The 27500-nt window shown below is 46.7% G+C and overlaps 1 protein-coding gene across 2 annotated transcripts in view; it reads left to right on the top strand.

The window, feature by feature from the left end:
- Positions 1-27500, top strand: part of LOC128690906 (irregular chiasm C-roughest protein) — a 184065-nt gene that overhangs the window by 132897 nt on the left and 23668 nt on the right. For both annotated transcript variants that reach the window (XM_053779690.2, XM_053779691.2), the window contains exons 2-4: positions 12067-12224; positions 12601-12678; positions 19915-20047. In XM_053779690.2, coding sequence (XP_053635665.2) covers positions 12067-12224; positions 12601-12678; positions 19915-20047 — 369 coding nt within the window. The remainder of the gene's footprint in view (positions 1-12066; positions 12225-12600; positions 12679-19914; positions 20048-27500) is intronic.

Below are 27500 nucleotides of genomic sequence, written 5' to 3'. Positions count from 1 at the left end.
GACAGAATACAATCGAGGGGCCAAAGACTACAAACCTCACTCAAGGAAAAAAGATCCTGGGGTGAGTATAACACCGAACACATCTGAGGCGCACATCAACCAAATAACTGTTGAGACATACGGGCGATTATTAAACAAAAGAATAGCATTCCGACATCTCAGTAAGGAGTCGTTCAGGACCCTGTACACCGTGTACATCAGGCCCATATTGGAAAATGTAGCACCAGTTTGGAACCCACACCTGGACAAGCACGTCAGGAAATTAGAGATTTTGCAAAGGTTTGCAACGAGACTAGTTCCGGAGTTAAGGGGTATGTCCTATGAGGAGAGGTTAAGGGAAATCGACCTGACGATACTAGAGGGCAGGAAGGATAGGGGAGGCATGATAACAACATATAAAATACTGAGAGGAATCGACAGAGTGGATAGGGACAGGATGTTTCAGAGATGGGACACACCAACAAGGGGTCACAATTGGAAATTGAAGACTCAGATGAGTCTCAGAGATGTTAGGAAGTATTTCTTTAGCCACAGAGTTGTCAGGAAGTGGAATAATCTGGAAATGGAGGTGGTGGAGGCAGGATCCATACATAACTGTAAGAAGAGGTATGATAAAGCTCACGGAACAGGGAGTGACCTAGTAGCGACCAGTGAAGAGGCGGGGCCAGGAGTCATGACTTGACCCCTGCAACCCGTATTAGGTGAGTATACACACACACACACACACACACACACACACACACACACTAACGTTCATATTCCACATGCAACATTTGGCATTCATTTAATTTATAATTTAATAATTAAAGCAAATTTGTACTGAATTTTGTAAATACAATTCAGAATATTGTTAATGAAATCGTGAGGAAGCAAGACGGTGTGTGGGAGAGCAACCTTGCATAACCAAACATGCAATGTAAACTGACATGAATCATAATTTCAGACGGAAAGGGTACAGGAATTTACAGTCTCTCCATTACTGTAATATTCGTGAACGAAGTTAATTAAGATTGTAAACGAAGCTGTTGATTGTAAAGTTTGGCAAGACAGATGTTGTGTTGGAGGTTGAGGAGGTGGTGAAATATACTTACGTGGGAGTGATACCATGGTACTACCTGCATTTTAATGGTGTGTGTGTGGGAGTGATACCATGGTACTACTTTCCTTGTAATGGTGTGTGTGGGAGTGATACCATGGTACTACTTTCCTTGTAATGGTGTGTGTGGGAGTGATACCATGGTACTACTTTCCTTGTAATGGTGTGTGTGGGAGTGATACCATGGTACTACTTTCCTTGTAATGGTGTGTGTGGGAGTGATACCATGGTACTACTTTCCTTGTAATGGTGTGTGTGGGAGTGATACCATGGTACTACTTTCCTTGTAATGGTGTGTGTGGGAGTGATACCATGGTACTACTTTCCTTGTAATGGTGTGAGTGGGAGTGATACCATGGTACTACTTTCCTTGTAATGGTGTGTGTGGGAGTGATACCATGGTACTACTTTCCTTGTAATGGTGTGTGTGGGAGTGATACCATGGTACTACTTTCCTTGTAATGGTGTGTGTGGGAGTAATACCATGGTGCTACCTGCCTTGCAATATTTAACATATATTGTTTCTACTATGCATAAGTAAATTCTTGAAAAGAGTCCTTGGGTGACAGCTTGGCTTGACGGAGGATCGAGCTGACGGTTCACCCTGTGTTGAATGACGCACACGGTTCACAACGTTTTAAAATGCTATCTGCACCAGGAAAACAATTGTAATGTGGACTGACAGAGAAACACAGACCACAGCCTTATTCTCTCACCCATTATGTATGACATCTTTCTGAGTGGAGTCGGGAACTGAATGACGTTGTGAGTAAGACTGGTCTCAGAAGGTCGATCTTGTTAGCTTAGCTGTGCTGTGAGCAACACAGGTCTTAGAAGATCGATCTTGTCATTCAACCCAGCACTGTTTTCATACCTTGAAAAAGCATTCAACTTTCCACAGAAATTGGAATTTGCATACACAAGATCTCGCCTGGAGGAGAATATGCGAAGTGAGTATGTCAGGTGTGTTTGTTGAGGGTGTGGATGAGTTAGGATGATATAGGGACGAGTCAGGTTTGTGTTGAAAGTGTAGATGAATTAGAATGATACAGGGACGAGTCAGGTGTGTTTGTTGAGGGTGTGGATGAGTTAGGATGATATAGGGACGAGTCAAGTGTGTTTGTTGAGGGTGTAGATGAGTTAGGATGATACAGTGACGAGTCAGGTTTGTGTTGAAAGTGTAGATGAATTAGAATGATACAGGGACGAGTCAGGTGTGTTTGTTGAGGGTGTAGACGAGTTATGATGATAAAGGGACAAGTCAGGTGTGTTTGTTGAGGGTGTAGATGAGTTATGATGATAAAGGGACAAGTCAGGTGTGTTTGTTGAGGGTGTAGATGAGTTAGGACGATACAGGGACGAGTCAGGTGTGTTTGTTGAGGGTGTAGATGAGTTAGGATGATACAGGGACGAGTCAGGTTTGTGTGTTGAGGGTGTAGATGAGTTAGGATGATACAGGGACGAGTCAGGTGTGTTTGTTGAGAGTGTAGATGAGTTAGGATGATACAGGGACTAGTCAGGTGTATTTGTTGAGGGTGTAGATGAGTTAGGATGATACAGTGACGAGTCAGGTGTGTTTGTTGAGAGTGTAGATGAGTTAGGATGATACAGGGACGAGTCAGGTGTGTTTGTTGAGAGTGTAGATGAGTTAGGATGATACAGGGACAAGTCAGGTGTGTTTGTTGAGGGTGCAGATGAGTTAGGATGATACAGGGACGAGTCAGGTGTGTTTGTTGAGAGTGTAGATGAGTTAGAATGATACAGGGACAAGTCAGGTGTGTTTGTTGAGGGTGTAGATGAGTTAGGATGATACAGGGACGAGTCAGGTGTGTTTGTTGAGAGTGTAGAAGAGTTAGGTTGATACAGGGACGAGTCAGGTGTGTTTGTTGAGGGTGTAGATGAGTTAGGATGATACAGGGACGAGTCAGGTTTGTGTGTTGAGGGTCTAGTTGAGATAGGATGATACAGGGCCGAGTCAGGTGTGTTTGTTGAGAGTGTAGATGAGTTAGGATGATACAAGGACGAGTCAGGTGTGTTTGTTGAGAGTGTAGATGAGTTAGGATGATACAGGGACAAGTCAGGTGTGTTTGTTGAGGGTGTAGATGAGTTAGGATGATACAGGGACGAGTCAGGTGTGTTTGTTGAGGGTGTAGATGAGTTAGGATGATACAGGGACGAGTCAGGTGTGTTTGTTGAGGGTGTAGATGAATTAGGATGATACAGGGACGAGTCAGGTGTGTTTGTTGAGGGTGTAGATGAGATAGGATGATACAGGGACGAGTCAGGTTTGTGTGTTGAGGGTGTAGATGAGTTAGGATGATACAGGGACGAGTCAGGTGTGTTTGTTGAGAGTGTAGATGAGTTAGGATGATACAGGGACTAGTCAGGTGTATTTGTTGAGGGTGTAGATGAGTTAGGATGATACAGGGACGAGTCAGGTGTGTTTGTTGAGAGTGTAGATGAGTTAGGATGATACAGGGACGAGTCAGGTGTGTTTGTTGAGAGTGTAGATGAGTTAGGATGATACAGGGACAAGTCAGGTGTGTTTGTTGAGGGTGCAGATGAGTTAGGATGATACAGGGACGAGTCAGGTGTGTTTGTTGAGAGTGTAGATGAGTTAGAATGATACAGGGACAAGTCAGGTGTGTTTGTTGAGGGTGTAGATGAGTTAGGATGATACAGGGACGAGTCAGGTGTGTTTGTTGAGAGTGTAGAAGAGTTAGGTTGATACAGGGACGAGTCAGGTGTGTTTGTTGAGGGTGTAGATGAGTTAGGATGATACAGGGACGAGTCAGGTTTGTGTGTTGAGGGTCTAGATGAGATAGGATGATACAGGGGCGAGTCAGGTGTGTTTGTTGAGAGTGTAGATGAGTTAGGATGATACAAGGACGAGTCAGGTGTGTTTGTTGAGAGTGTAGATGAGTTAGGATGATACAGGGACAAGTCAGGTGTGTTTGTTGAGGGTGTAGATGAGTTAGGATGATACAGGGACGAGTCAGGTGTGTTTGTTGAGAGTGTAGAAGAGTTAGGTTGATACAGGGACGAGTCAGGTGTGTTTGTTGAGGGTGTAGATGAGTTAGGATGATACAGGGACGAGTCAGGTTTGTGTGTTGAGGGTCTAGTTGAGATAGGATGATACAGGGCCGAGTCAGGTGTGTTTGTTGAGAGTGTAGATGAGTTAGGATGATACAAGGACGAGTCAGGTGTGTTTGTTGAGAGTGTAGATGAGTTAGGATGATACAGGGACAAGTCAGGTGTGTTTGTTGAGGGTGTAGATGAGTTAGGATGATACAGGGACGAGTCAGGTGTGTTTGTTGAGGGTGTAGATGAGTTAGGATGATACAGGGACGAGTCAGGTTTGTGTGTTGAGGGTGTAGATGAGTTAGGATGATACAGGGACGAGTCAGGTGTGTTTGTTGAGGGTGTAGATGAGATAGGATGATACAGGGACGAGTCAGGTTTGTGTGTTGAGGGTGTAGATGAGTTAGGATGATACAGGGACGAGTCAGGTGTGTTTGTTGAGAGTGTAGATGAGTTAGGATGATACAGGGACTAGTCAGGTGTATTTGTTGAGGGTGTAGATGAGTTAGGATGATACAGGGACGAGTCAGGTGTGTTTGTTGAGAGTGTAGATGAGTTAGGATGATACAGGGACGAGTCAGGTGTGTTTGTTGAGAGTGTAGATGAGTTAGGATGATACAGGGACAAGTCAGGTGTGTTTGTTGAGGGTGCAGATGAGTTAGGATGATACAGGGACGAGTCAGGTGTGTTGTTGAGAGTGTAGATGAGTTAGAATGATACAGGGACAAGTCAGGTGTGTTTGTTGAGGGTGTAGATGAGTTAGGATGATACAGGGACGAGTCAGGTGTGTTTGTTGAGAGTGTAGAAGAGTTAGGTTGATACAGGGACGAGTCAGGTGTGTTTGTTGAGGGTGTAGATGAGTTAGGATGATACAGGGACGAGTCAGGTTTGTGTGTTGAGGGTCTAGATGAGATAGGATGATACAGGGCCGAGTCAGGTGTGTTTGTTGAGAGTGTAGATGAGTTAGGATGATACAAGGACGAGTCAGATGTGTTTGTTGAGAGTGTAGATGAGTTAGGATGATACAGGGACAAGTCAGGTGTGTTTGTTGAGGGTGTAGATGAGTTAGGATGATACAGGGACGAGTCAGGTGTGTTTGTTGAGGGTGTAGATGATTTAGGATGATACAGGGACGAGTCAGGTGTGTTTGTTGAGGGTGTAGATGAGTTAGGATGATACAGGGACGAGTCAGGTTTGTGTGTTGAGGGTCTAGATGAGATAGGATGATACAGGGACGAGTCAGGTGTGTTTGTTGAGGGTGTAGATGAGTTAGGATGATACAGGGACGAGTCAGGTTTGTGTGTTGAGGGTGTAGATGAGTTAGGATGATACAGGGACGAGTCAGGTGTGTTTGTTGAGAGTGTAGATGAGTTAGGATGATACAGGGACTAGTCAGGTGTATTTGTTGAGGGTGTAGATGAGTTAGGATGATACAGGGACGAGTCAGGTGTGTTTGTTGAGAGTGTAGATGAGTTAGAATGATACAGGGACAAGTCAGGTGTGTTTGTTGAGGGTGTAGATGAGTTAGGATAATACAGGGACAAGTCAGGTGTGCTTGTTGAGGGTGTAGATGAGTTAGGATGATACAGGGACGAGTCAGGTGTGTTTGTTGAGGGTGTAGATGAGTTAGGATGATACAGGGACGAGTCAGGTTTGCGTGTTGAGGGTGTAGATGAGTTAGAATGATACAGGGACGAGTCAGGTGTGTTCGTTGAGAGTGTAGATGAGTTAGGATGAGAGAGGGACGAGTCAGGTGTGTTTGTTGAGGGTGTAGATGAGTTAGGATGATACAGGGACGAGTCAGGTTTGTGTGTTGAGGGTGTAGATGAGTTAGGATGATACAGGGACGAGTCAGGTGTGTTTGTTGAGGGTGTAGATGAGTTAGGATGATACAGAGACGAGTCAGGTGTGTTTTATGAGAGTATAGATGACTTAGGATGATACAGGGAATAGTCAGGTGTGTTTGTTGAGGGTGTAGATGAGTTAGGATGATACAGGGACGAGTCAGGTTTGTGTGTTGAGGGTGTAGATGAGTTAGTATGATACAGGGACGAGTCATGTGTGTTTGTTGAGAGTGTAGATGAGTTACGATGATACAGGGGCGAGTCAGGTGTGTTTGTTGAGAGTGTAGATGAGTTAGGATGATACAGGGACTAGTCAGGTGTGTTTGTTGAGGGTGTAGATGAGTTAGGATGATACAGGGACGAGTCGATGATACAGGGACGAGTCAAGTGTGTTTGTTGAGAGTGTAGATGAGTTAGGATGATGCAGGGACGAGTCAGGTGTGTTTGTTGAGGGTGTAGATGAGTTAGGATGATACAGGGACGAGTCAAGTGTGTTTGTTGAGAGTGTAGATGAGTTAGGATGATGCAGGGACGAGTCAGGTGTGTTTGTTGAGGGAGTAAATGAGTTAGGATGATACAGGGACGAGTCAGGTGTGTTTGTTGAGGGAGTAAATGAGTTAGGATGATACAGGGACGAGTCAGGTGTGTTTGTTGAGGGTGTACATGAGTTAGGGTGATACAGGGACGAGTCAGGTGTGTTTGTTAAGGGTGTAGATGAGTTAGGATGATACAGGGACGAGTCAGGTTTGTGTGTTGAGGGTGTAGATGAGTTACGATGATACAGGGACGAGTCAGGTGTGTTTGATGAGAGTGCAGATGAGTTATTATGATACAGGGACTAGTCAGGTGTGTTTGTTGAGAGTGTAGATGAGTTAGGATGATACAGGGACGAGTCAGGTGTGTTTGTTGAGGGTGTAGATGAGTTAGGATGATACAGGGACGAGTCAGGTGTGTTTGTTGAGAGTGTAGATGAGTTAGGATGATACAGGGACTAGTCAGGTGTGTTTGTTGAGAGTGTAGATGAGTTAGGATGATACAGGGACAAGTCAGGTGTGTTTGTTGAGGGTGTAGATGAGTTAGGATGATACAGGGACGAGTCAGGTGTGTTTGTTGACAGTGTAGAAGAGTTAGGATGATACAGGGACGAGTCAGGTGTGTTTGTTGAGGGTGTAGATGAGTTAGGATGATACAGGGACGAGTCAGGTTTGTGTGTTGAGGGTGTAGATGAGTTAGGATGATACAGGGACGAGTCAGGTGTGTGTGTCGAGGGTGTAGATGAGTTAGGATGATACAGGGACAAGTCAGGTGTGTTTGTTGAGGTGTAGACGAGTTATTATGATACAGGGACAAGTCAGGTGTGTTTGTTGAGGGTGTAGATGAGTTAGGATGATTCAGGGAATAGTCAGGTGTGTTTGTTGAGGGTGTAGATGAGTTAGGATGATACAGGGACGAGTCAGGTTTGTGTGTTGAGGGTGTAGATGAGTTAGGATGATACAGGGACGAGTCACGTGTGTGTGTTGAGGGTGTAGATGAGTTAGGATGATACAGGGACAAGTCAGGTGTGTTTGTTGAGGTGTAGACGAGTTATTATGATACAGGGACAAGTCAGGTGTGTTTGTTGAGGGTGTAGATGAGTTAGGATGATACAGGGACTAGTCAGGTGTGTTTGTTGAGGGTGTAAATGAGTTAGGATGATACAGGGACGAGTCAGGTTTGTGTGTTGAGGGTGTAGATGAGTTAGGATGATACAGGGACGAGTCAGGTGTGTTTGTTGAGAGTGTAGATGAGTTAGGATGATACAGGGGCGAGTCAGGTGTGTTTATTGAGGGTGTAGATGAGTTAGGATGATACAGGAACGAGTCAGGTGTGTTTTATGAGGGTGTAGATGAGTTAGGATGATACAGGGACGAGTCAGGTGTGTTTGTTGAGAGTGTAGATGAGTTAGGATGATACAGGGGCGAGTCAGGTGTGTTTATTGAGGGTGTAGACGAGTTATTATGATACAGGGACAAGTCAGGTGTGTTTGTTGAGGGTGTAGATGGGTTAGGATGATACCGGGACGAGTCATGTATGTTTGTTGAGAGTGTAGATGAGTTAGGATGATACAGGGACTAGTCATGTGTGTTTGTTGAGGGTGTAGATGAGTTAGAATGATACAGGGACGAGTCAGGTGTGTTTGTTGAGAGTGTAGATGAGTTAGGATGATACAGGGAGGAGTCAGATGTGTTTGTTGAGAGTGTAGATGAGTTGGGATGATACAGGGACGAGTCAGGTGTGTTTGGTGAGGGTGTAGATGAGTTAGGATGATACAGGGACGAGTAGTCAGGTGTATTTGTTGAGAGTGTAGATGAGCTAGGATGATACAGGGACGAGTCAGGTGTGTTTGTTGAGGGTGTAGATGAGTTAGGATGATACAGGGACGAGTCAGGTTTGTGTGTCGAGGGTGTAGATGAGTTAGGATGATACAGAGACGAGTCAGGTGTGTTTGTTGAGGGTGTAGATGAGTTAGGATAATACAGGGACGAGTCAAGTGTGTTTGTTGAGGGTGTAGATGAGTTAGGATGATACAGGGACATTAATTAAAGAGAGGAGAAGCAGTGACAGAAGTTATTGTGTGCTGTTATTGCTGCCTTCTTGCTTCCCTGTCTTCCTGCTTTCCTTGCTCCCTGCCTATCCTGCTTCCTGCCTTTCCTGCTCCCTGCCTCTCCTGCTTCCTGCCTCTCCTGCTCCCTGCCTCTCCTTCTCCCTGCCTCTCCTGCTTCCTGCCTCTCCTACTTCCTGCTTATTCTGCTTCCTGCCTCTCCTGCTTCCTGCCTCTCCTACTTCCTGCTTATTCTGCTTCCTGCCTCTCCTGCTTCCTGCCTCTCCTGCTTCCTGCCTCTCCTTCTCCCTGCCTCTCCTGCTTCCTGCCTCTCCTACTTCCTGCTTATTCTGCTTCCTGCCTCTCCTGCTTCCTGCCACTCCTGCTCCCTGCCTCTCCTTCTCCTTGCCTCTCCTGCTCCCTGCCTCTCCTGCTCCCTGCCTCTCCTGCTTCCTGCCTCTCCTGTTCCCTGCCTCTCCTGCTCCCTGCCTCTCCTGCTTCCTGCCTCTCCTGTTCCCTGCCTCTCCTGCTCCCTGTCTCTCCTGCTTCCTGCCTCTCCTGCTTCCTGCCTCTCCTGTTCCCTGCCTCTCCTGCTTCCTGCCTCTCCTGTTCCCTGCCTCTCCTGCTCCCTGCCTCTCCTGCTCCCTGCCTCTCCTGCTTCCTGCCTCTCCTGTTCCCTGCCTCTCCTGCTCCCTGCCTCTCCTGCTTCCTGCCTCTCCTGCTTCCTGCCTCTCCTGCTCCCTGCCTCTCCTGCTCCCTGCCTCTCCTGCTTCCTGCCTCTCCTGTTCCCTGCCTCTCCTGCTCCCTGCCTCTCCTGCTTCCTGCCTCTCCTGCTTCCTGCCTCTCCTGCTCCCTGCCTCTCCTTCTCCCTGCCTCTCCTGCTTCCTGCCTCTCCTTCTCCCTGCCTCTCCTGCTTCCTGCCTCTCCTGCTTCCTGCCTGTCCTGCTCCCTGCCTCTCCTGCTTCCTGCCTCTCCTGTTCCCTGCCTCTCCTCCTCCCTGCCTCTCCTGCTTCCTGCCTCTCCTGTTCCCTGCCTCTCCTGCTCCCTGCCTCTCCTGCTTCCTGCCTGTCCTGCTCCCTGCCTCTCCTGCTCCCTGCCTCTCCTTCTCCCTGCCTCTCCTGCTTCCTGCCTCTCCTTCTCCCTGCCTCTCCTGCTTCCTGCCTCTCCTGCTTCCTGCCTGTCCTGCTCCCTGCCTCTCCTGCTTCCTGCCTCTCCTGCTTCCTGCCTCTCCTGTTCCCTGCCTTCCTCACCGATGCTTCTTGTTTTCCACCATTAATGAGGACGCTCTGTTAGTTCTCATTATTTTGATTACCGCAGCTGATGTAGATGTGTTCGCTGTTGCTGCAGCTGCTGCTGTAGCTACTGCTGGTGCTGCAGCAGGTGTTGGTGCTAATAGATGGTGTAGCTTGAAAGAGCTTGCACCATCTTTTTCCACCTTTCACTTACGCCTACAGCTTAAAATATTGGAAGACATTAACCTTAGTTTCAATATCATTCATCCCATTTGCATATATATATATATATATATATATATATATATATATATATATATATATATATATATATATATATATATATATATATATATATATATATATATATAAATTGCATTCTTTCCTCGTTCATTTTGCTAGATTTTTTCAACATTCTTCAATCTTTTTATACAATTATGCAAACTGTTTTCTAAGCATCTTTATGCTTAGGATAAGGATATATGGGATGGGATGTATCGTACGAAAAGACACAAGTTAGAAAACTCTGTTTCGACTTCTAATTGAGGTCTCCTTCAGCAGATTTATTGGAGCTGTCTTCAGCTGGATGTTGAAATTCGCGGATTATCTTGATTTCTCATTTCTTCCCTCCGGGTAAGCTTCATCCACTCCTGACTAGTTGTTTATTACACATTGCTTGTACAAGGATACATGTATCCACAGTGATACTCCCAGCTTCTATCTTCATCAAACCATCAGTTATTAGGGTTGCAAATGAGATTCACTGCTTGATCACCGACCGACACGTTCCTATAATAGTCCCTGAGCTCCTACTGTGACGATCCTAGCTTCAATATCTTACTTGTGTAAAGAATATCATAGATCATTTAGACCATTGTTAACGTGGCAGCTTGTAAGGTAATCTTTCACACTAATGTAGCTCTTTTCTGTCTTGTTAGAGACTATGACTATCTCTTGATTTGTGCTTCACTGGAACTGTATATCCCTCATACAAAAAAACTGATCACCTTTTATCAGGTCTAAGAGACTTAGCACCTTCTATCTGTCTAAGAGAAGTTTCGTAACGCCCTCTATCACGGTGTTATGGAACTTTTCTTATACACAGCATTTCTAACACGAATATTAGTACCAGTTTTGTTTCTGCTGACGCCTGCCGTTCCCAAGACTACAGACCTTCCTGACACACGTTAATTGGCTTGACTTTTCCTGCTTCCTTGTTTATCTCTCTCTGTTTGACCCAACTTTTGGCTTCATATCGTTTCTCGTGACCTGAAAGTCGGCCAAGATGGATCCAGACACAATTCGCTTTGCTCTCCAACTCAAAATTCTCAAAACTTAATTTTAAGAGGAAAACTGAGCAAAATCATAATATTTTTTACAAAATGAGAAACCTTAATATTTCGAAGCACTTTCATTTTTTTTTCAGGTTTTTCAGGAATTTATTTTTCACTTAAATTAAGATATATCTTGGTGGGAAAAAAAAATCGTGTGTTGGTCATACAGAGAATAACGGAGGGTTAATATCGGTGTTAGTGTTTAACACTGCGGGTGTTGCAGTGAAGACACTGCAGGAGCAACACAAACCTTGCAGTGTATCCACCGAGGCTTCTAACTGTAAGAGAGAAGTTATTATCTCAGGTGGAAGGAGATATCACACGGTAATTACGATGCTTGTGTCAATTATAGTAATGAATGTTATCAAATGTTGACCTGAGTTGAGGCCTAATTATCACTGTTGTTGTTGTTGGTTGTTGTTGGTTGTTGTTGGTAGTTGTTGTTGTTGGTAGTTGTTGGTTGTTGTTGGTAGTTGTTGTTGTTGGTAGTTGTTGTTGTTGGTAGTTGTTATTTGTAGTTATTGTTGTTGGCAGTTGTTGTTGAGGTTCACCATAAGGGCACTAAGAAGTCTGACTCATCACTGTTGTCGTGGTTCAACAGTGCCATCACCTACCCAACATTTACATGGTCTTAGCCACGGCGCCTTGTAGTGCCTCCACCATAATGCCAGCCCAACACAACATAAGAGACATTATAGACAGAGAGATACAGGTTTACGACAACGTTTCGGTCCGACTTGGACCATTTACAAAGTCACTTAGCACATCTTCACTGGATTCGCCACGACCAAGGTCCCAGGACCCTCATCATGGCTCTCATCACCTGACGATAAAAACTAATTACTCATAGTGTGAGTGTGTCGTGTATTACTAACAGTATGGTCGTGTTGTGTTGCAGGTCAGGAGAGCGAGGAAGGAGAGCGACACGAAATAACATGGGGTCGACCCAACACTAACACTGCTTACTTTGACGACGACACTCCCACCAACGTCACGGCTGTGGTCGGCCAGAAAGCAACACTCCCATGCCAAGTCATCAATCTTGATAAGAAGGATGTAAGTTGAAAATGGCAGCTTTGATTTTTAAGACTGACTTACCTTGCATATGCCAGTAGGCTTAGAAATCTTTATTTATGTATGTCGTATATACACGTATTATTCAGGTATGGAACATTGTGTTTACGTAAATTAGTTTTTTTTTGCAAAAATCTCACATTTCTCTCTATAGTTTAATCTTTATTTAAGAACTAAAGTAAAAATAAATATTATTTAGAGCATTTTCTATCCAAGTTTTAGAAAAGTAAATTTTTTTAAAAATTATCTTTCAAAGTTGAATTTAGAGAAGGTTTTAATGAAGGTAACTAATGTGCGTGTTTGTCCCTGTGTGTGTGTGTGTGTGTGTGTGTGTGTGTGTGTGTGTGTGTGTGTACAGGTGTCATGGATCCGGCAGAGAGATCTACACATCCTCACAGTCGGCATCTTCACTTACACCAGTGACGACCGCTTCAAGGTGTGTCTCCAGTGTCCCTCCACCCCTACCTTGGTACTAGTGTCCCTCCACCCCTACCTTGGTACTAGTGTCCCTCCACCCCTACCTTGGTACTAGTGTCCCTCCACCCCTACCTTGGTACTAGTGTCCCTCCACCCCTACCTTGGTACTAGTGTCCCTCCACCCCTACCTTGGTACTAGTGTCCCTCCACCCCTACCTTGGTACTAGTGTCCCTCCACCCCTACCTTGGTACTAATGTCCCTCCACCCCTACCTTGGTACTAGTGTCCCTCCACCCCTACCTTGGTACTAGTGTCCCTCCACCCCTACCTTGGTACTAGTGTCCCTCCACCCCTACCTTGGTACTAGTGTCTCTCCACCCCTACCTTGGTACTAGTGTCCCTCCACCCCTACCTTGGTACTAGTGTCCCTCCACCCCTACCTTGGTACTAGTGTCCCTCCACCCCTACCTTGGTACTAGTGTCTCTCCACCCCTACCTTGGTACTAGTGTCCCTCCACCCCTACCTTGGTACTAGTGTCCCTCCACCCCTACCTTGGTACTAGTGTCCCTCCACCCCTACCTTGGTACTAGTGTCCCTCCACCCCTACCTTGGTACTAGTGTCCCTCCACCCCTACCTTGGTACTAGTGTCCCTCCACCCCTACCTTGGTACTAGTGTCCCTCCACCCCTACCTTGGTACTAGTGTCTCTCCACCCCTACCTTGGTACTAGTGTCCCTCCACCCCTACCTTGGTACTAGTGTCCCTCCACCCCTACCTTGGTACTAGTGTCCCTCCACCCCTACCTTGGTACTAGTGTCCCTCCACCCCTACCTTGGTACTAGTGTCCCTCCACCCCTACCTTGGTACTAGTGTCCCTCCACCCCTACCTTGGTACTAGTGTCCCTCCACCCCTACCTTGGTACTAGTGTCCCTCCACCCCTACCTTGGTACTAGTGTCCCTCCACCCCTACCTTGGTACTAGTGTCTCTCCACCCCTACCTTGGTACTAGTGTCCCTCCACCCCTACCTTGGTACTAGTGTCCCTCCACCCCTACCTTGGTACTAGTGTCCCTCCACCCCTACCTTGGTACTAGTGTCCTTCCACCCCTACCTTGGTACTAGTGTCCCTCCACCCCTACCTTGGTACTAGTGTCCCTCCACCCCTACCTTGGTACTAGTGTCCCTCCACCCCTACCTTGGTACTAGTGTCTCTCCACCCCTACCTTGGTACTAGTGTCCCTCCACCCCTACCTTGGTACTAGTGTCCCTCCACCCCTACCTTGGTACTAGTGTCCCTCCACCCCTACCTTGGTACTAGTGTCTCTCCACCCCTACCTTGGTACTAGTGTCCCTCCACCCCTACCTTGGTACTAGTGTCCCTTCACCCCTACCTTGGTACTAGTGTCCCTCCACCCCTACCTTGGTACTAGTGTCCCTCCACCCCTACCTTGGTACTAGTGTCTCTCCACCCCTACCTTGGTACTAGTGTCCCTCCACCCCTACCTTGGTACTAGTGTCCCTTCACCCCTACCTTGGTACTAGTGTCCCTCCACCCCTACCTTGGTACTAGTGTCCCTCCACCCCTACCTTGGTACTAGTGTCCCTCCACCCCTACCTTGGTACTAGTGTCCCTTCACCCCTACCTTGGTACTAGTGTCCCTCCACCCCTACCTTGGTACTAGTGTCCCTCCACCCCTACCTTGGTACTAGTGTCCCTTCACCCCTACCTTGGTAATAGTGTCCCTCCACCCCTACCTTGGTACTAGTGTCTCTCCACCCCTACCTTGGTACTAGTGTCCCTCCACCCCTACCTTGGTACTAGTGTCCCTCCACCCCTACCTTGGTACTAGTGTCCCTTCACCCCTACCTTGGTACTAGTGTCCCTCCACCCCTACCTTGGTACTAGTGTCCCTCCACCCCTACCTTGGTACTAGTGTCCCTTCACCCCTACCTTGGTACTAGTGTCCCTCCACCCCTACCTTGGTACTAGTGTCCCTCCACCCCTACCTTGGTACTAGTGTCCCTCCACCCCTACCTTGGTACTAGTGTCCCTCCACCCCTACCTTGGTACTAGTGTCCCTCCACCCCTACCTTGGTACTAGTGTCCCTCCACCCCTACCTTGGTACTAGTGTCCCTCCACCCCTACCTTGGTACTAGTGTCCCTCCACCCCTACCTTGGTACTAGTGTCCCTCCACCCCTACCTTGGTACTAGTGTCCCTCCACCCCTACCTTGGTACTAGTGTCCCTCCACCCCTACCTTGGTACTAGTGTCCCTCCACCCCTACCTTGGTACTAGTGTCCCTCCACCCCTACCTTGGTACTAGTGTCCCTCCACCCCTACCTTGGTACTAGTGTCCCTCCACCCCTACCTTGGTACTAGTGTCCCTCCACCCCTACCTTGGTACTAGTGTCCCTCCACCCCTACCTTGGTACTAGTGTCTCTCCACCCCTACCTTGGTACTAGTGTCCCTCCACCCCTACCTTGGTACTAGTGTCCCTCCACCCCTACCTTGGTACTAGTGTCCCTCCACCCCTACCTTCTTTAGTCCATTATTCTCTGTTTAATGTTAAAATCCATCAAATAACTAATAAAATTGTTAATTTTGTAAGTGCAACAATTCACAATCCTCAAGTTAAACATAAAATTAGACGTTTCGCTCCTTTCTGTGCTATGATAATGGTTCAGGACCGATCGAAATGTCGCTTAAAGTTCCCTCTCCAAATTGTTGGTTATTTGTGAGTTATTGTCCAGTCATTTCTTTTACTACAGTAGTGCCACTGGTGCCATGATTATACTCACTTGTGGTTGCGGGGGTTGAGTCGTAGCTCCTGGCCCCGTCTCTTTGCTGTGTGTGTTAGTGCCACATATTAATTTTTACTTTAAGTCTGCGAGTGAGTGAGTGAGTGAGTGAGTGAGTGAGTGAGTGAGTGAGTGAGTGAGTGAGTGAGTGAGTGAACTTTGATGTGACTGGGTACTCGACTCAGTTATTTATTAATAGTTTCTGAGATCATGGCTCCCTCGCCCTGGTCTCACTGGTTCCTGAGCTCATGGCTCCCTCGCTCTGGTCTCACTGGTTCCTGAGATCATGGTTCCCTCGCCCTGGTCTCACTGGTTCCTGAGATCATGGCTTCGTCCCCCTGGTCTCACTGGTTCCTGAGATCATGGCTCCGTCGCCCTGGTTTCACTGGTTCCTGAGATCATGGCTCCCTCGCCCTGGTCTCACTGGTTCCTGAGATCATGGCTCCCTCGCCCTGGTCTCACTGGTTCCTGAGATCATGGCTTCGTCGCCCTGGTTTCACTGGTTCCTGAGATCATGGCTTCGTCGCCCTGGTCTCACTGGTTCCTGAGATCATGGCTCCCTCGCCCTGGTCTCACTGGTTCCTGAGATCATGGCTCCCTCGCCCTGGTCTCACTGGTTCCTGAGATCATGGCTCCCTCGCCCTGGTCTCACTGGTTCCTGAGATCATGGCTCCCTCGCCCTGGTCTCACTGGTTCCTGAGATCATGGCTTCGTCGCCCTGGTCTCACTGGTTCCTGAGATCATGGCTTCGTCGCCCTGGTTTCACTGGTTCCTGAGATCATGGCTTCGTCGCCCTGGTCTCACTGGTTCCTGAGATCATGGCTTCGTCGCCCTGGTCTCACTGGTTCCTGAGATCATGGCTCCCTCGCCCTGGTCTCACTGGTTCCTGAGATCATGGCTCCCTCGCCCTGGTCTCACTGGTTCCTGAGATCATGGCTCCGTCGCCCTGGTCTCACTGGTTCCTGAGATCATGGCTCCCTCGCCCTGGTCTCACTGGTTCCTGAGATCATGGCTTCGTCGCCCTGGTCTCACTGGTTCCTGAGATCATGGCTCCGTCGCCCTGGTCTCACTGGTTCCTGAGATCATGGCTCCGTCGCCCTGGTCTCACTGGTTCCTGAGATCATGGCTCCCTCGCCCTGGTCTCACTGGTTCCTGAGATCATGGATTCGTCGCCCTGGTCTCACTGGTTCCTGAGATCATGGCTCCGTCGCCCTGGTCTCACTGGTTCCTGAGATCATGGCTCCGTCGCCCTGGTCTCACTGGTTCCTGAGATCATGGCTCCGTCGCCCTGGTCTCACTGGTTCCTGAGATTATGGCTCCTTCGCGATGGTCTCACTGGTTCCTGAGATCATGGCTCCGTCGCCCTGGTCTCACTGGTTCCTGAGATCATGGCTCCGTCGCCCTGGTCTCACTGGTTCCTGAGATCATGGCTCCGTCGCCCTGGTCTCACTGGTTCCTGAGATCATGGCTCCCTCGCCCTGGTCTCACTGGTTCCTGAGATCATGGCTCCCTCGCCCTGGTCTCACTGGTTCCTGAGATAATGGCTCCCTCGCCCTGGTCTCACTGGTTCCTGAGATCATGGCTCCTTCGCCCTGGTCTCACTGGTTCCTGAGATCATGGCTCCCTCGCCCTGGTCTCACTGGTTCCTGAGATCATGGCTCCCTCGCCCTGGTCTCACTGGTTCCTGAGATCATGGCTCCCTCGCCCTGGTCTCACTGGTTCCTGAGATCATGGCTCCCTCGCCCTGGTCTCAGATCAAGCCTCCAAGAATTAAGATCCGATAGGAAACTCACACGAAAGTAATGTTTGTTATGATAGATAGTTAGATAGATAGATAGATAGATAAATAGACAGAGAGAGAGAGAGAGAGAGAGAGAGAGAGAGAGAGAGAGAGAGAGAGAGAGAGAGAGAGAGAGAGAGAGAGAGAGAGAGAGAGAGAGAGAGAGAGAGAGCCCTGCCAGAATGTACGAGGTTTAGCAGGCTTCAGTTTTAGGACTGTGAAAGGTTGTCTCTCAACCATACTATCTCTCTGCCAGCGACCAGGAGACAACGACTTCACGATATATGTGTCACACACACAAGCACAGTCAAAGTGACTGCGGTACTTGGCAGCAACACACACTAGCTGTCAACACAGTCAAAGTGACTGCGGTACTTGGCAGCAACACACACTAGCTGTCAACACAGTCAAAGTGACTGCGGTACTTGGCATCAACAAACACTAGCTGTCAACACAGTCAAAGTGACTGCGGTACTTGGCAGCAACACACACTAGCTGTCAACACAGTCAAATGAATAATATAGAAAATACGAAAGATGAGCTTCTAGGTTTGATCACTTCCTCCATCAAAAGGCATATACAGGCAAAGTACCGGGATAAGTTGAATAAATAGAAGGATACTTTTTTTTACAAGTGTATAGGAGGTATACAGAGAACTGTCACGGTAGGAGGCAGGAAGCAGTGTGAGAGCGACGGTCTGAGATGTTCTTAGAAGGAAGGTCCCTGAGCCTTCCTCTGAAGTGTTAGGTTACCTAAGCGCCTTTGATCAACCTAGCACCAGGATGCTGCACTCATCCTAGCAAGGAATGACTAACCATGATGACACACAGGAAAATTATATTTTGTGGCACATGCCAATTGCAAGACGAACGCTACTGACTGCACAAGGTGCATGAGACAACAGGCCTCCAAGGATGCCTCTTATTTCCCTGTTGCATGACACAACAGGCCTCCAAGGACGCCTCTTATTTCCCTGTTGCATGACACAACAGGCCTCCAAGGACGCCTCTTATTTCCCTGTTGCATGACACAACAGGTCTCCAAGGACGCCTCTTATTTCCCTGTTGCATGACACAACAGGTCTCCAAGGACGCCTCTTATTTCCCTGTCAGTGTTGGTTGAAAAATTGGGACGAAATTTATGCACAACTTCTACATGCATCTTGCAAAAATATTTGACCAGTTACGATATTGTGACTTATTATTCTCTACTAGCAGGGTATATATCTGAGCTAGAGGGAAGGTGGGCAGGTGGCGTCCTAGGAAAGGCTGGAGGGAGGAGGAGATAAAGGAGACTTTGGGTGTTCACAGAGTTGGGCATCCAACAGGCCCCTGTGAGCGTGTTAAACAAGAGTTAGTGGAGACAAGTGGTTTTTACGATTTGTCATGCTGTTGGAGTGTGAGTGGGAAGGGGTAACATTTATGAAGGGATTCAGGGAAACCGGTTAGCCGAACTTGAGTCCTAGAGGTGGGAAGTACAGTGCCTGCACTCTGGAAGGGGTGAGGATGTTGCAATTTAGAGTGTCATTTGAACTGTGGTGTTAGCACGGTTCAGGTTAGACGGTGATTGAAAAAATAATGGTTAAATGTTTTCTTCTTTATCGGGTCACCCTACCTCGGTGGGAGACAGCTGATGTGTTGAAAAATTAATCATTGGGACCCAGGAAAAAATATTTGTGTGAGGAGAGTGAACAAGTTAGTGAATTAGTGAGAGATGACTTGAAGCTAACTCAATACATGGATTTAAAATTTGTCTCGACAAAGCTCAACACAGCAGTAACTGATTAGAATTATGCTATCGACAAGCCAGAGCTGGGGCCATGATGCAGTGCTGAGTAAACACACACGCACGGGGCCAGGAACTGTGACATAACTTTGCAGCCATAATTAGGTGAGTACACACACACACACACACACACACACACACACACACACACACACCCACACACACACACACACACACACACACACACACACACACACACACACACACACACACACACACACACACACCACTACTGCTCAGCTCTCGCCGTCGTTTTGAGACAGCGTGAAAGGTCAGCACCAACCAATAGCTCTGCTATCGTTGCTGCTATTGTTCCTGCAGGTGCTGCTGCTGCTACTGCCGCTCTTTTAACTAATGTGTTATTCCTTGACCTTTCCTGGGAAGTTCTTTCGTGCTTTTATAGCAGTTGTTTACGTTTATCCCCAGAAGTCTTGTTTACCCTGAATTAATCTGACCTCTGACTCAAGGAACCTCAAGTAAGACTCTTGTTGACGACTCTCCGTAGAGTGCTTGTTGATGAGCGTTGATGAGCGTTCACTGCACTCTACCTACAACCCATTCAACTCTTATTATGATTGTTAAGATTGTGTATACCTGAAGGAGGAGGAACTGTAGACTTGGATGATAAATAGTCTAGAATGATAAGCTATTGTAGGATGATAAATAAAAAAAATGATAAGTAAGCTACTTTTGTATGATAAATAAGCTAGAATGATAAGTAAACTTGAATTATATTATTATTACTACAATCAGAACAAAGCGCTAAATCCACAAGGGTCATACAGCGCTGCAGCTAGAATAAATAAACTAGTATAATAACTACACTAGGAAAACATCAAGAGATAATTTTTGAGTTAGGTGAGAGAGACAGGTGTTTGCTCCCTCAGGTGTATCATCCAGAAGACAGCAACGAGTGGTACCTGGAGATCAGTCCCGTCACCTTCAGGGATGCTGGAGTCTACGAGTGTCAGGTCTCCACCAGCCCCAAGGTCTTCCTACCCATACTCCTCACAGTGGAAGGTAAGAGGCAGGGAAGGAAGGAAGGAAGGAAGGAAGGAAGGAAGGAGGGCTGTGAGGGAAGAAATGGAGAGAGAGAGAGAGAGAGAGAGAGAGAGAGAGAGAGAGAGAGAGAGAGAGAGAGAGAGAGACCTGGGATCTGTTTATCATTTAGGGGAAGAAAGTGGAAAGGGAGGTGCTCTCACACTTGCTGTAATTTTTAATCCAAATGAATTTAAAACACGCCAATTAACATGTAAATAGCAGGTGAGTAAAGAGGTGAAGTATTGAGCAGCATCACTGTAGTCTGAGTGGTCACTGAAGTCTGAGTGGTCACTGTAGTCTGAGTGGTCACTGTAGTCTGAGTGGTCACTGTAGTCTGAGTGGTCACTGTAGTCTGAGTGATCACTGTAGTCTGAGTGGTCACTGTAGTCTGAGTGGTCACCAACACTGCTCGTTCATAGATAATATTGAGGGGTTTTCAGCCAGCTTGTGTAGGAGTTACTGCAAAACACTTACACTGTGAGAGGACTAGACTATCACCACACCTGAGTAACACAGGTGTCAGGTGTACACCTGTGTATCAGAGGTGTCAGGTGTGCACCTGTGTATCAGAGGTGTCAGGTGTACACCTGTGTATCAGAGGTGTCAGGTGTACACCTGTGTATCAGAGGTGTCAGGTGTGCACCTGTGTATCAGAGGTGTCAGGTGTACACCTGTGTGTCAGAGGTGTCAGGTGTACACCTGTGTATCAGAGGTGTCAGGAGTATACCTGTGTATCAGAGGTGTCAGTTGTAGACCTGTGTATCAGAGGTGTCAGGTGTGCACCTGTGTATCAGAGGTGTCAGGTGTGCACCTGTGTATCAGAGGTGTCAGGTGTGCACCTGTGAATCAGAGGTGTCAGGTGTACACCTGTGTATCGGAGGTGTCAGGTGTACACCTGTGTATCAGAGGTGTCAGGTGTACACCTGTGTATCAGAGGTGTCAGGTGTACACCTGTGAATCAGAGGAGTCAGGTGTGCACCTGTGTATCAGAGGTATCAGGTGTGCACTTGTGTATCAGAGGTGTCAGGTGTACACCTGTGTATCAGAGGTGTCAGGTGTACACCTGTGTATCAGAGGTGTCAGGTGTATACCTGTGTATCAGAGGTGTCAGTTGAACACCTGTGTATCAGAGGTGTCAGGTGTGCACCTGTGTATCAGAGGTGTCAGGTGTGCACCTGTGTATCAGAGGTGTCAGGTGTGCACCTGTGTATCAGAGGTGTCAGGTGTACACCTGTGTATCAGTAGAAATTGCTTTTTCTGTTAATGATCAACTGTATCACTGGCGTGTTAACACTGTACACTGGCGTGTTAACACTGTACACTGGCGTGTTAACACTGTATCACTGGCGTGTTAACACTGTATACTGGCGTGTTAACACTGTACACTGGCGTGTTAACACTGTACACTGGCGTGTTAACACTGTACACTGGCGTGTTAACACTGTACACTGGCGTGTTAACACTGTACACTGGCGTGTTAACACTGTACACTGGCCTGTTAACACTGTACACTGGCGTGTTAACACTGTACACTGGCGTGTTAACACTGTACACTGGCGTCTAAACACTGTACACTGGCGTGTTAACACTGTACACTGGCGTGTTAACACTGTACACTGGCGTGTTAACACTGTACACTGGCGTGTTAACACTGTACACTGGCGTGATAACACCGTACACTGGCGTGTTAACACTGTACACTGGCGTGTTAACACTGTACACTGGCGTGTTAACACTGTACACTGGCGTGTTAACACTGTACACTGGCGTGTTAACACTGTACACTGGCGTGTTAACACTGTATACTGGCGTGTTAACACTGTACACTGGCGTGTTAACACTGTACACTGGCGTGTTAACACTGTATACTGGCGTGTTAACACTGTACACTGGCGTGTTAACACTGTATCCTGGCGTGTTAACACTGTACACTGGCGTGTTAACACTGTACACTGGCGTGTTAACACTGTATACTGGCGTGTTAACACTGTATCCTGGCGTGTTAACACTGTACACTGGCGTGTTAACACTGTACACTGGCGTGTTAACACTGTACACTGGCGTGTTAACACTGTATCCTGGCGTGTTAACACTGTACACTGGCGTGTTAACACTGTACACTGGCGTGTTAACACTGTATACTGGCGTGTTAACACTGTATCCTGGCGTGTTAACACTGTACACTGGCGTGTTAACACTGTACACTGGCCTGTTAACACTGTACACTGGCCTGTTAACACTGTACACTGGCCTGTTAACACTGTACACTGGCGTGTTAACACTGTATACTAGCGTGTTAACACTGTACACTGGCGTGTTAACACTGTACACTGGCGTGTTAACACTGTATACTGGCGTGTTAACACTGTACACTGGCGTGTTAACACTGTACACTGGCGTGTTAACACTGTATACTGGCGTGTTAACACTGTACACTGGCGTGTTAACACTGTGTACTGCGTGTAACACTGTACACTTGCGTGTTAACATTGTACACTGGCGTGTTAACACTGTATACTGGCGTGTTAACACTGTATCCTGGCGTGTTAACACTGTACACTGACGTGTTAACACTGTACACTGGCGTGTTAACACTGTATACTGGCGTGTTAACACTGTATCCTGGCGTGTTAACACTGTACACTGGCGTGTTAACACTGTACACTGGCCTGTTAACACTGTACACTGGCCTGTTTACACTGTACACTGGCCTGTTAACACTGTACACTGGCGTGTTAACACTGTATACTGGCGTGTTAACACTGTACACTGGCCTGTTAACACTGTACACTGGCGTGTTAACACTGTATACTGGCGTGTTAACACTGTCCACTGGTGTGTTAACACTGTACACTGGCGTGTTAACACTGAATACTGGCGTGTTAACACTGTACACTGGCGTGTTAACACTGTGTGCTGCGTGTTAACACTGTACACTGGCGTGTTAACACTGTACACTGGCGTGTTAACACTGTATACGGGCGTGTTAACACTGTACACTGGCGTGTTAACACTGTATACTGGCGTGTTAACACTGTATACTGGCGTGTTAACACTGTACACTGGCGTGTTAACACTGTACACTGGCGTGTTAACACTGTATACTGGCGTGTTAACACTGTATCCTGGCGTGTTAACACTGTACACTGGCGTGTTAACACTGTGCACTGGCCTGTTAACACTGTATCCTGGCGTGTTAACACTGTACACTGGCCTGTTAACACTGTACCCTGGCGTGTTAACAATGTATACTGGCCTGTTAACACTGTATCCTGGCGTGTTAACACTGTACACTGGCGTGTTAACACTGTACACTGGCGTGTTAACACTGTATACTGGCGTGTTAACACTGTATCCTGGCGTGTTAACACTGTACACAGGCGTGTTAACACTGTACACTGGCGTGTTAACACTGTATACTGGCGTGTTAACCCTGTATCCTGGCGTGTTAACACTGTATACTGGCTTGTTAACATTGTATCCTGGCGTTTTAACACTGTACACTGGCGTATTAACACTGTACACTGGCGTGTTAACACTGTATCCTGGCGTGTTAACACTGTATACTGGCGTGTTAACACTGTACACTGGCGTATTAACACTGTACACTGGCGTGTTAACACTGTATCCTGGCGTGTTAACACTGTATACTGGCGTGTTAACACTGTATCCTGGCGTGTTAACACTGTATCCTGGCGTGTTAACACTGTATCCTGGCGTGTTAACTCTGTATACTGGCGTGTTAACACTGTATCCTGGCGTGGTAACACTGTATACTGGCGTGTTAACACTGTACACTGGCGTATTAACACTGTACACTGGCGTGTTAACACTGTACACTGGCGTGTTAACACTGTATCCTGGCGTGTTAACACTGTATACTGGCGTGTTAACACTATGCACTGGCGTATTAACACTGTACATTGGCGTGTTAACACTGTACACTGGCGTGTTAACACTGTATACTGGAGTGTTAACACTGTACACTGGCGTGTTAGCACTGTACACTGGCGTGTTAACACTGTATATTGGAGTGTTAACACTGTACACTGGCGTGTTAACACTGTACACTGGCGTGTTAACACTGTACACTGGTGTGTTAACACTGTACACTGGCGTGTTAACATTGTACACTGGCGTGTTAACACTGTACACTGGCGTGTTAACACTGTACACTGGCGTATTAACACTGTATACTGGCGTGTTAACACTGTACACTGGCGTGTTAACACTGTACACTGGCGTGTTAACACTGTACACTGGCGTGTTAACACTGTACACTGGCTTTTTAACACTGTATTTTGGCGTGTTAACACTGTACACTGGCGTATTAACACTGTATGTACACTGGCGTGTTAACACTGTATAATGGCGTGTTAACACTGTATACTGGCGTGTTAACACTGTATAGTGGCGTGTTAACACTGTACACTGACGTGTTAACACTGTATACTGGCGTGTTAACACTGTATACTGGCGTGTTAACACTGTACACTGGCGTGTTAACACTGTGCACTGGCGTGGTAACACTGTGCACTGGCGTGTTAACACTGTATGCTGGCGTGTTAACACTGTACACTGGCGTGTTAACACTGTACACTGGCGTGTTAATACTATACTGGCGTGTTAACACTGTACACTGGCGTGTTAACACTATATACTGGCGTGTTAACACTGTACACTGGCGTGTTAACACTGTACACTGGCGTGTTAATACTGTATACTGGCGTGTTAACACTGTGTACTGCGTGTTAACACTGTACACTGGCGTGTTAACACTGCACACTGGCGTGTTAGCACTGTACACTGGCGTGTTAGCACTGTACACTGGCCTGTTAGCACTGTACACTGGCCTGTTAGCACTGTACACTGGCGTGTTAGCACTGTACACTGGCGTGTTAGCACTGTACACTGGCGTGTTAGCACTGTACACTGGCGTGTTAACACTGTATCCTGGCGTGTTAACACTGTATCCTGGCGTGTTAACACTGTATCCTGGCGTGTTAACACTGTATCCTGGCGTGTTAACTCTGTATACTGGCGTGTTAACACTGTATCCTGGCGTGTTAACACTGTATACTGGCGTGTTAACACTGTACACTGGCGTATTAACACTGTACACTGGCGTGTTAACACTGTACACTGGCGTGTTAACACTGTATCCTGGCGTGTTAACACTGTATACTGGCGTGTTAACACTATGCACTGGCGTATTAACACTGTACATTGGCGTGTTAACACTGTACACTGGCGTGTTAACACTGTATACTGGAGTGTTAACACTGTACACTGGCGTGTTAGCACTGTACACTGGCGTGTTAACACTGTATATTGGAGTGTTAACACTGTACACTGGCGTGTTAACACTGTACACTGGCGTGTTAACACTGTACACTGGTGTGTTAACACTGTACACTGGCGTGTTAACATTGTACACTGGCGTGTTAACACTGTACACTGGCGTGTTAACACTGTACACTGGCGTATTAACACTGTATACTGGCGTATTAACACTGTACACTGGCGTGTTAACACTGTACACTGGCGTGTTAACACTGTACACTGGCGTGTTAACACTGTACACTGGCTTTTTAACACTGTATTTTGGCGTGTTAACACTGTACACTGGCGTATTAACACTGTATGTACACTGGCGTGTTAACACTGTATAATGGCGTGTTAACACTGTATACTGGCGTGTTAACACTGTATAGTGGCGTGTTAACACTGTACACTGACGTGTTAACACTGTATACTGGCGTGTTAACACTGTATACTGGCGTGTTAACACTGTACACTGGCGTGTTAACACTGTGCACTGGCGTGGTAACACTGTGCACTGGCGTGTTAACACTGTATGCTGGCGTGTTAACACTGTACACTGGCGTGTTAACACTGTACACTGGCGTGTTAATACTATACTGGCGTGTTAACACTGTACACTGGCGTGTTAACACTATATACTGGCGTGTTAACACTGTACACTGGCGTGTTAACACTGTACACTGGCGTGTTAATACTGTATACTGGCGTGTTAACACTGTGTACTGTACACTGTACACTGGCGTGTTAACACTGCTCACTGGCGTGTTAGCACTGTACACTGGCGTGTTAGCACTGTACACTGGCCTGTTAGCACTGTACACTGGCCTGTTATCACTGTACACTGGCGTGTTAGCACTGTACACTGGCGTGTTAGCACTGTACACTGGCGTGTTAGCACTGTACACTGGCGTGTTAACACTGTATACTGGCGTGTTAACACTGTATACTGGCGCGTTAACACTGTACACTGACGTGTTAACACTGTACACTGTCGTGTTAACACTGTATACTGACGTGTTAACACTGTACACTGGCGTGTTAACACTGTACACTTTCGTATTAACACTGTACACTTGCCTGTTAACACTGTACACTGGCGTGTTAACACTGTACACTGACCTGCTAACACTGTACACTGGCCTGTTAACACTGTTCACAGAAACTCTCCAGAATCTCAAGCAAGTGTTCATAATAAATTTACTTTTAAACTGTAATAACTTTCTAACAAAGTCCTGGTACAGTCATGTGTAACTCTGTTTCTCTTTTGTTTCGAGATTTGTGCGTGAAACGTGACGTGAATAAGACGTGAATGTGAAGTGAATATGACGTGAACGTGACGTAAACATGACGTGATTTTACATCAATGTTTTAAAAGGGCATTTATAGTCAGGTCTCTAATGAGGCTCCTCCAGTTAATGCAGTTTTTCGTAAATGCGATTGAAAGTGTCGATAAGATTTTGAATAACACGGTTCCACAATATTTTGAACAACACGGTTCCACAAGATTTTGAATAACACGGTTCCACAAGATTTTGAATAACACGGTTCCACAAGATTTTGATAACACGGTTCCACAAGATTTTGAATAACACGGTTCCACAAGATTTTGAATAGCACGGTTCCATAAGATTTTGAATAACACGGCACCACAAGATTTTGAATAACACGGCTCAGTGAGATTTTGAATAACACGGCTCAGTAAGATTTTGACTAACACGGTGCCACAAGATTTTGAATAACACGGCTCAGTGAGATTTTGAATAACACGGCTCAGTAAGATTTTGAATAACACGGTTCCATAAGATTTTGAATAACACGGTTCCATAAGATTTTGAATAACACGGCTCAGTGAGATTTTGAATAACACGGTTCCACAAGATTTTGAATATCACGGTTCCATAAGATTTTGAATAACACGGCTCAGTGAGATTTTGAATAACACGCCTCTGGAAGAACTTTGAATTATGGATTCATTTATTCGATCGCATTCACGATACGTTGCACTATATAGAATATTTTTTCATAAGAGTATCAGAGGTGTCAGGTGTACATCTGAGTGCAGTAATTCTGAACTGTTTTCAAGAAGATTGATCGTCACTGCTTTTTT

Source organism: Cherax quadricarinatus, chromosome 24, assembly GCF_038502225.1.
Source record: "Cherax quadricarinatus isolate ZL_2023a chromosome 24, ASM3850222v1, whole genome shotgun sequence".
In the NCBI taxonomy this organism is placed as follows: domain Eukaryota; kingdom Metazoa; phylum Arthropoda; class Malacostraca; order Decapoda; family Parastacidae; genus Cherax; species Cherax quadricarinatus.
This window is presented reverse-complemented; position numbering and strand designations above follow the sequence as displayed.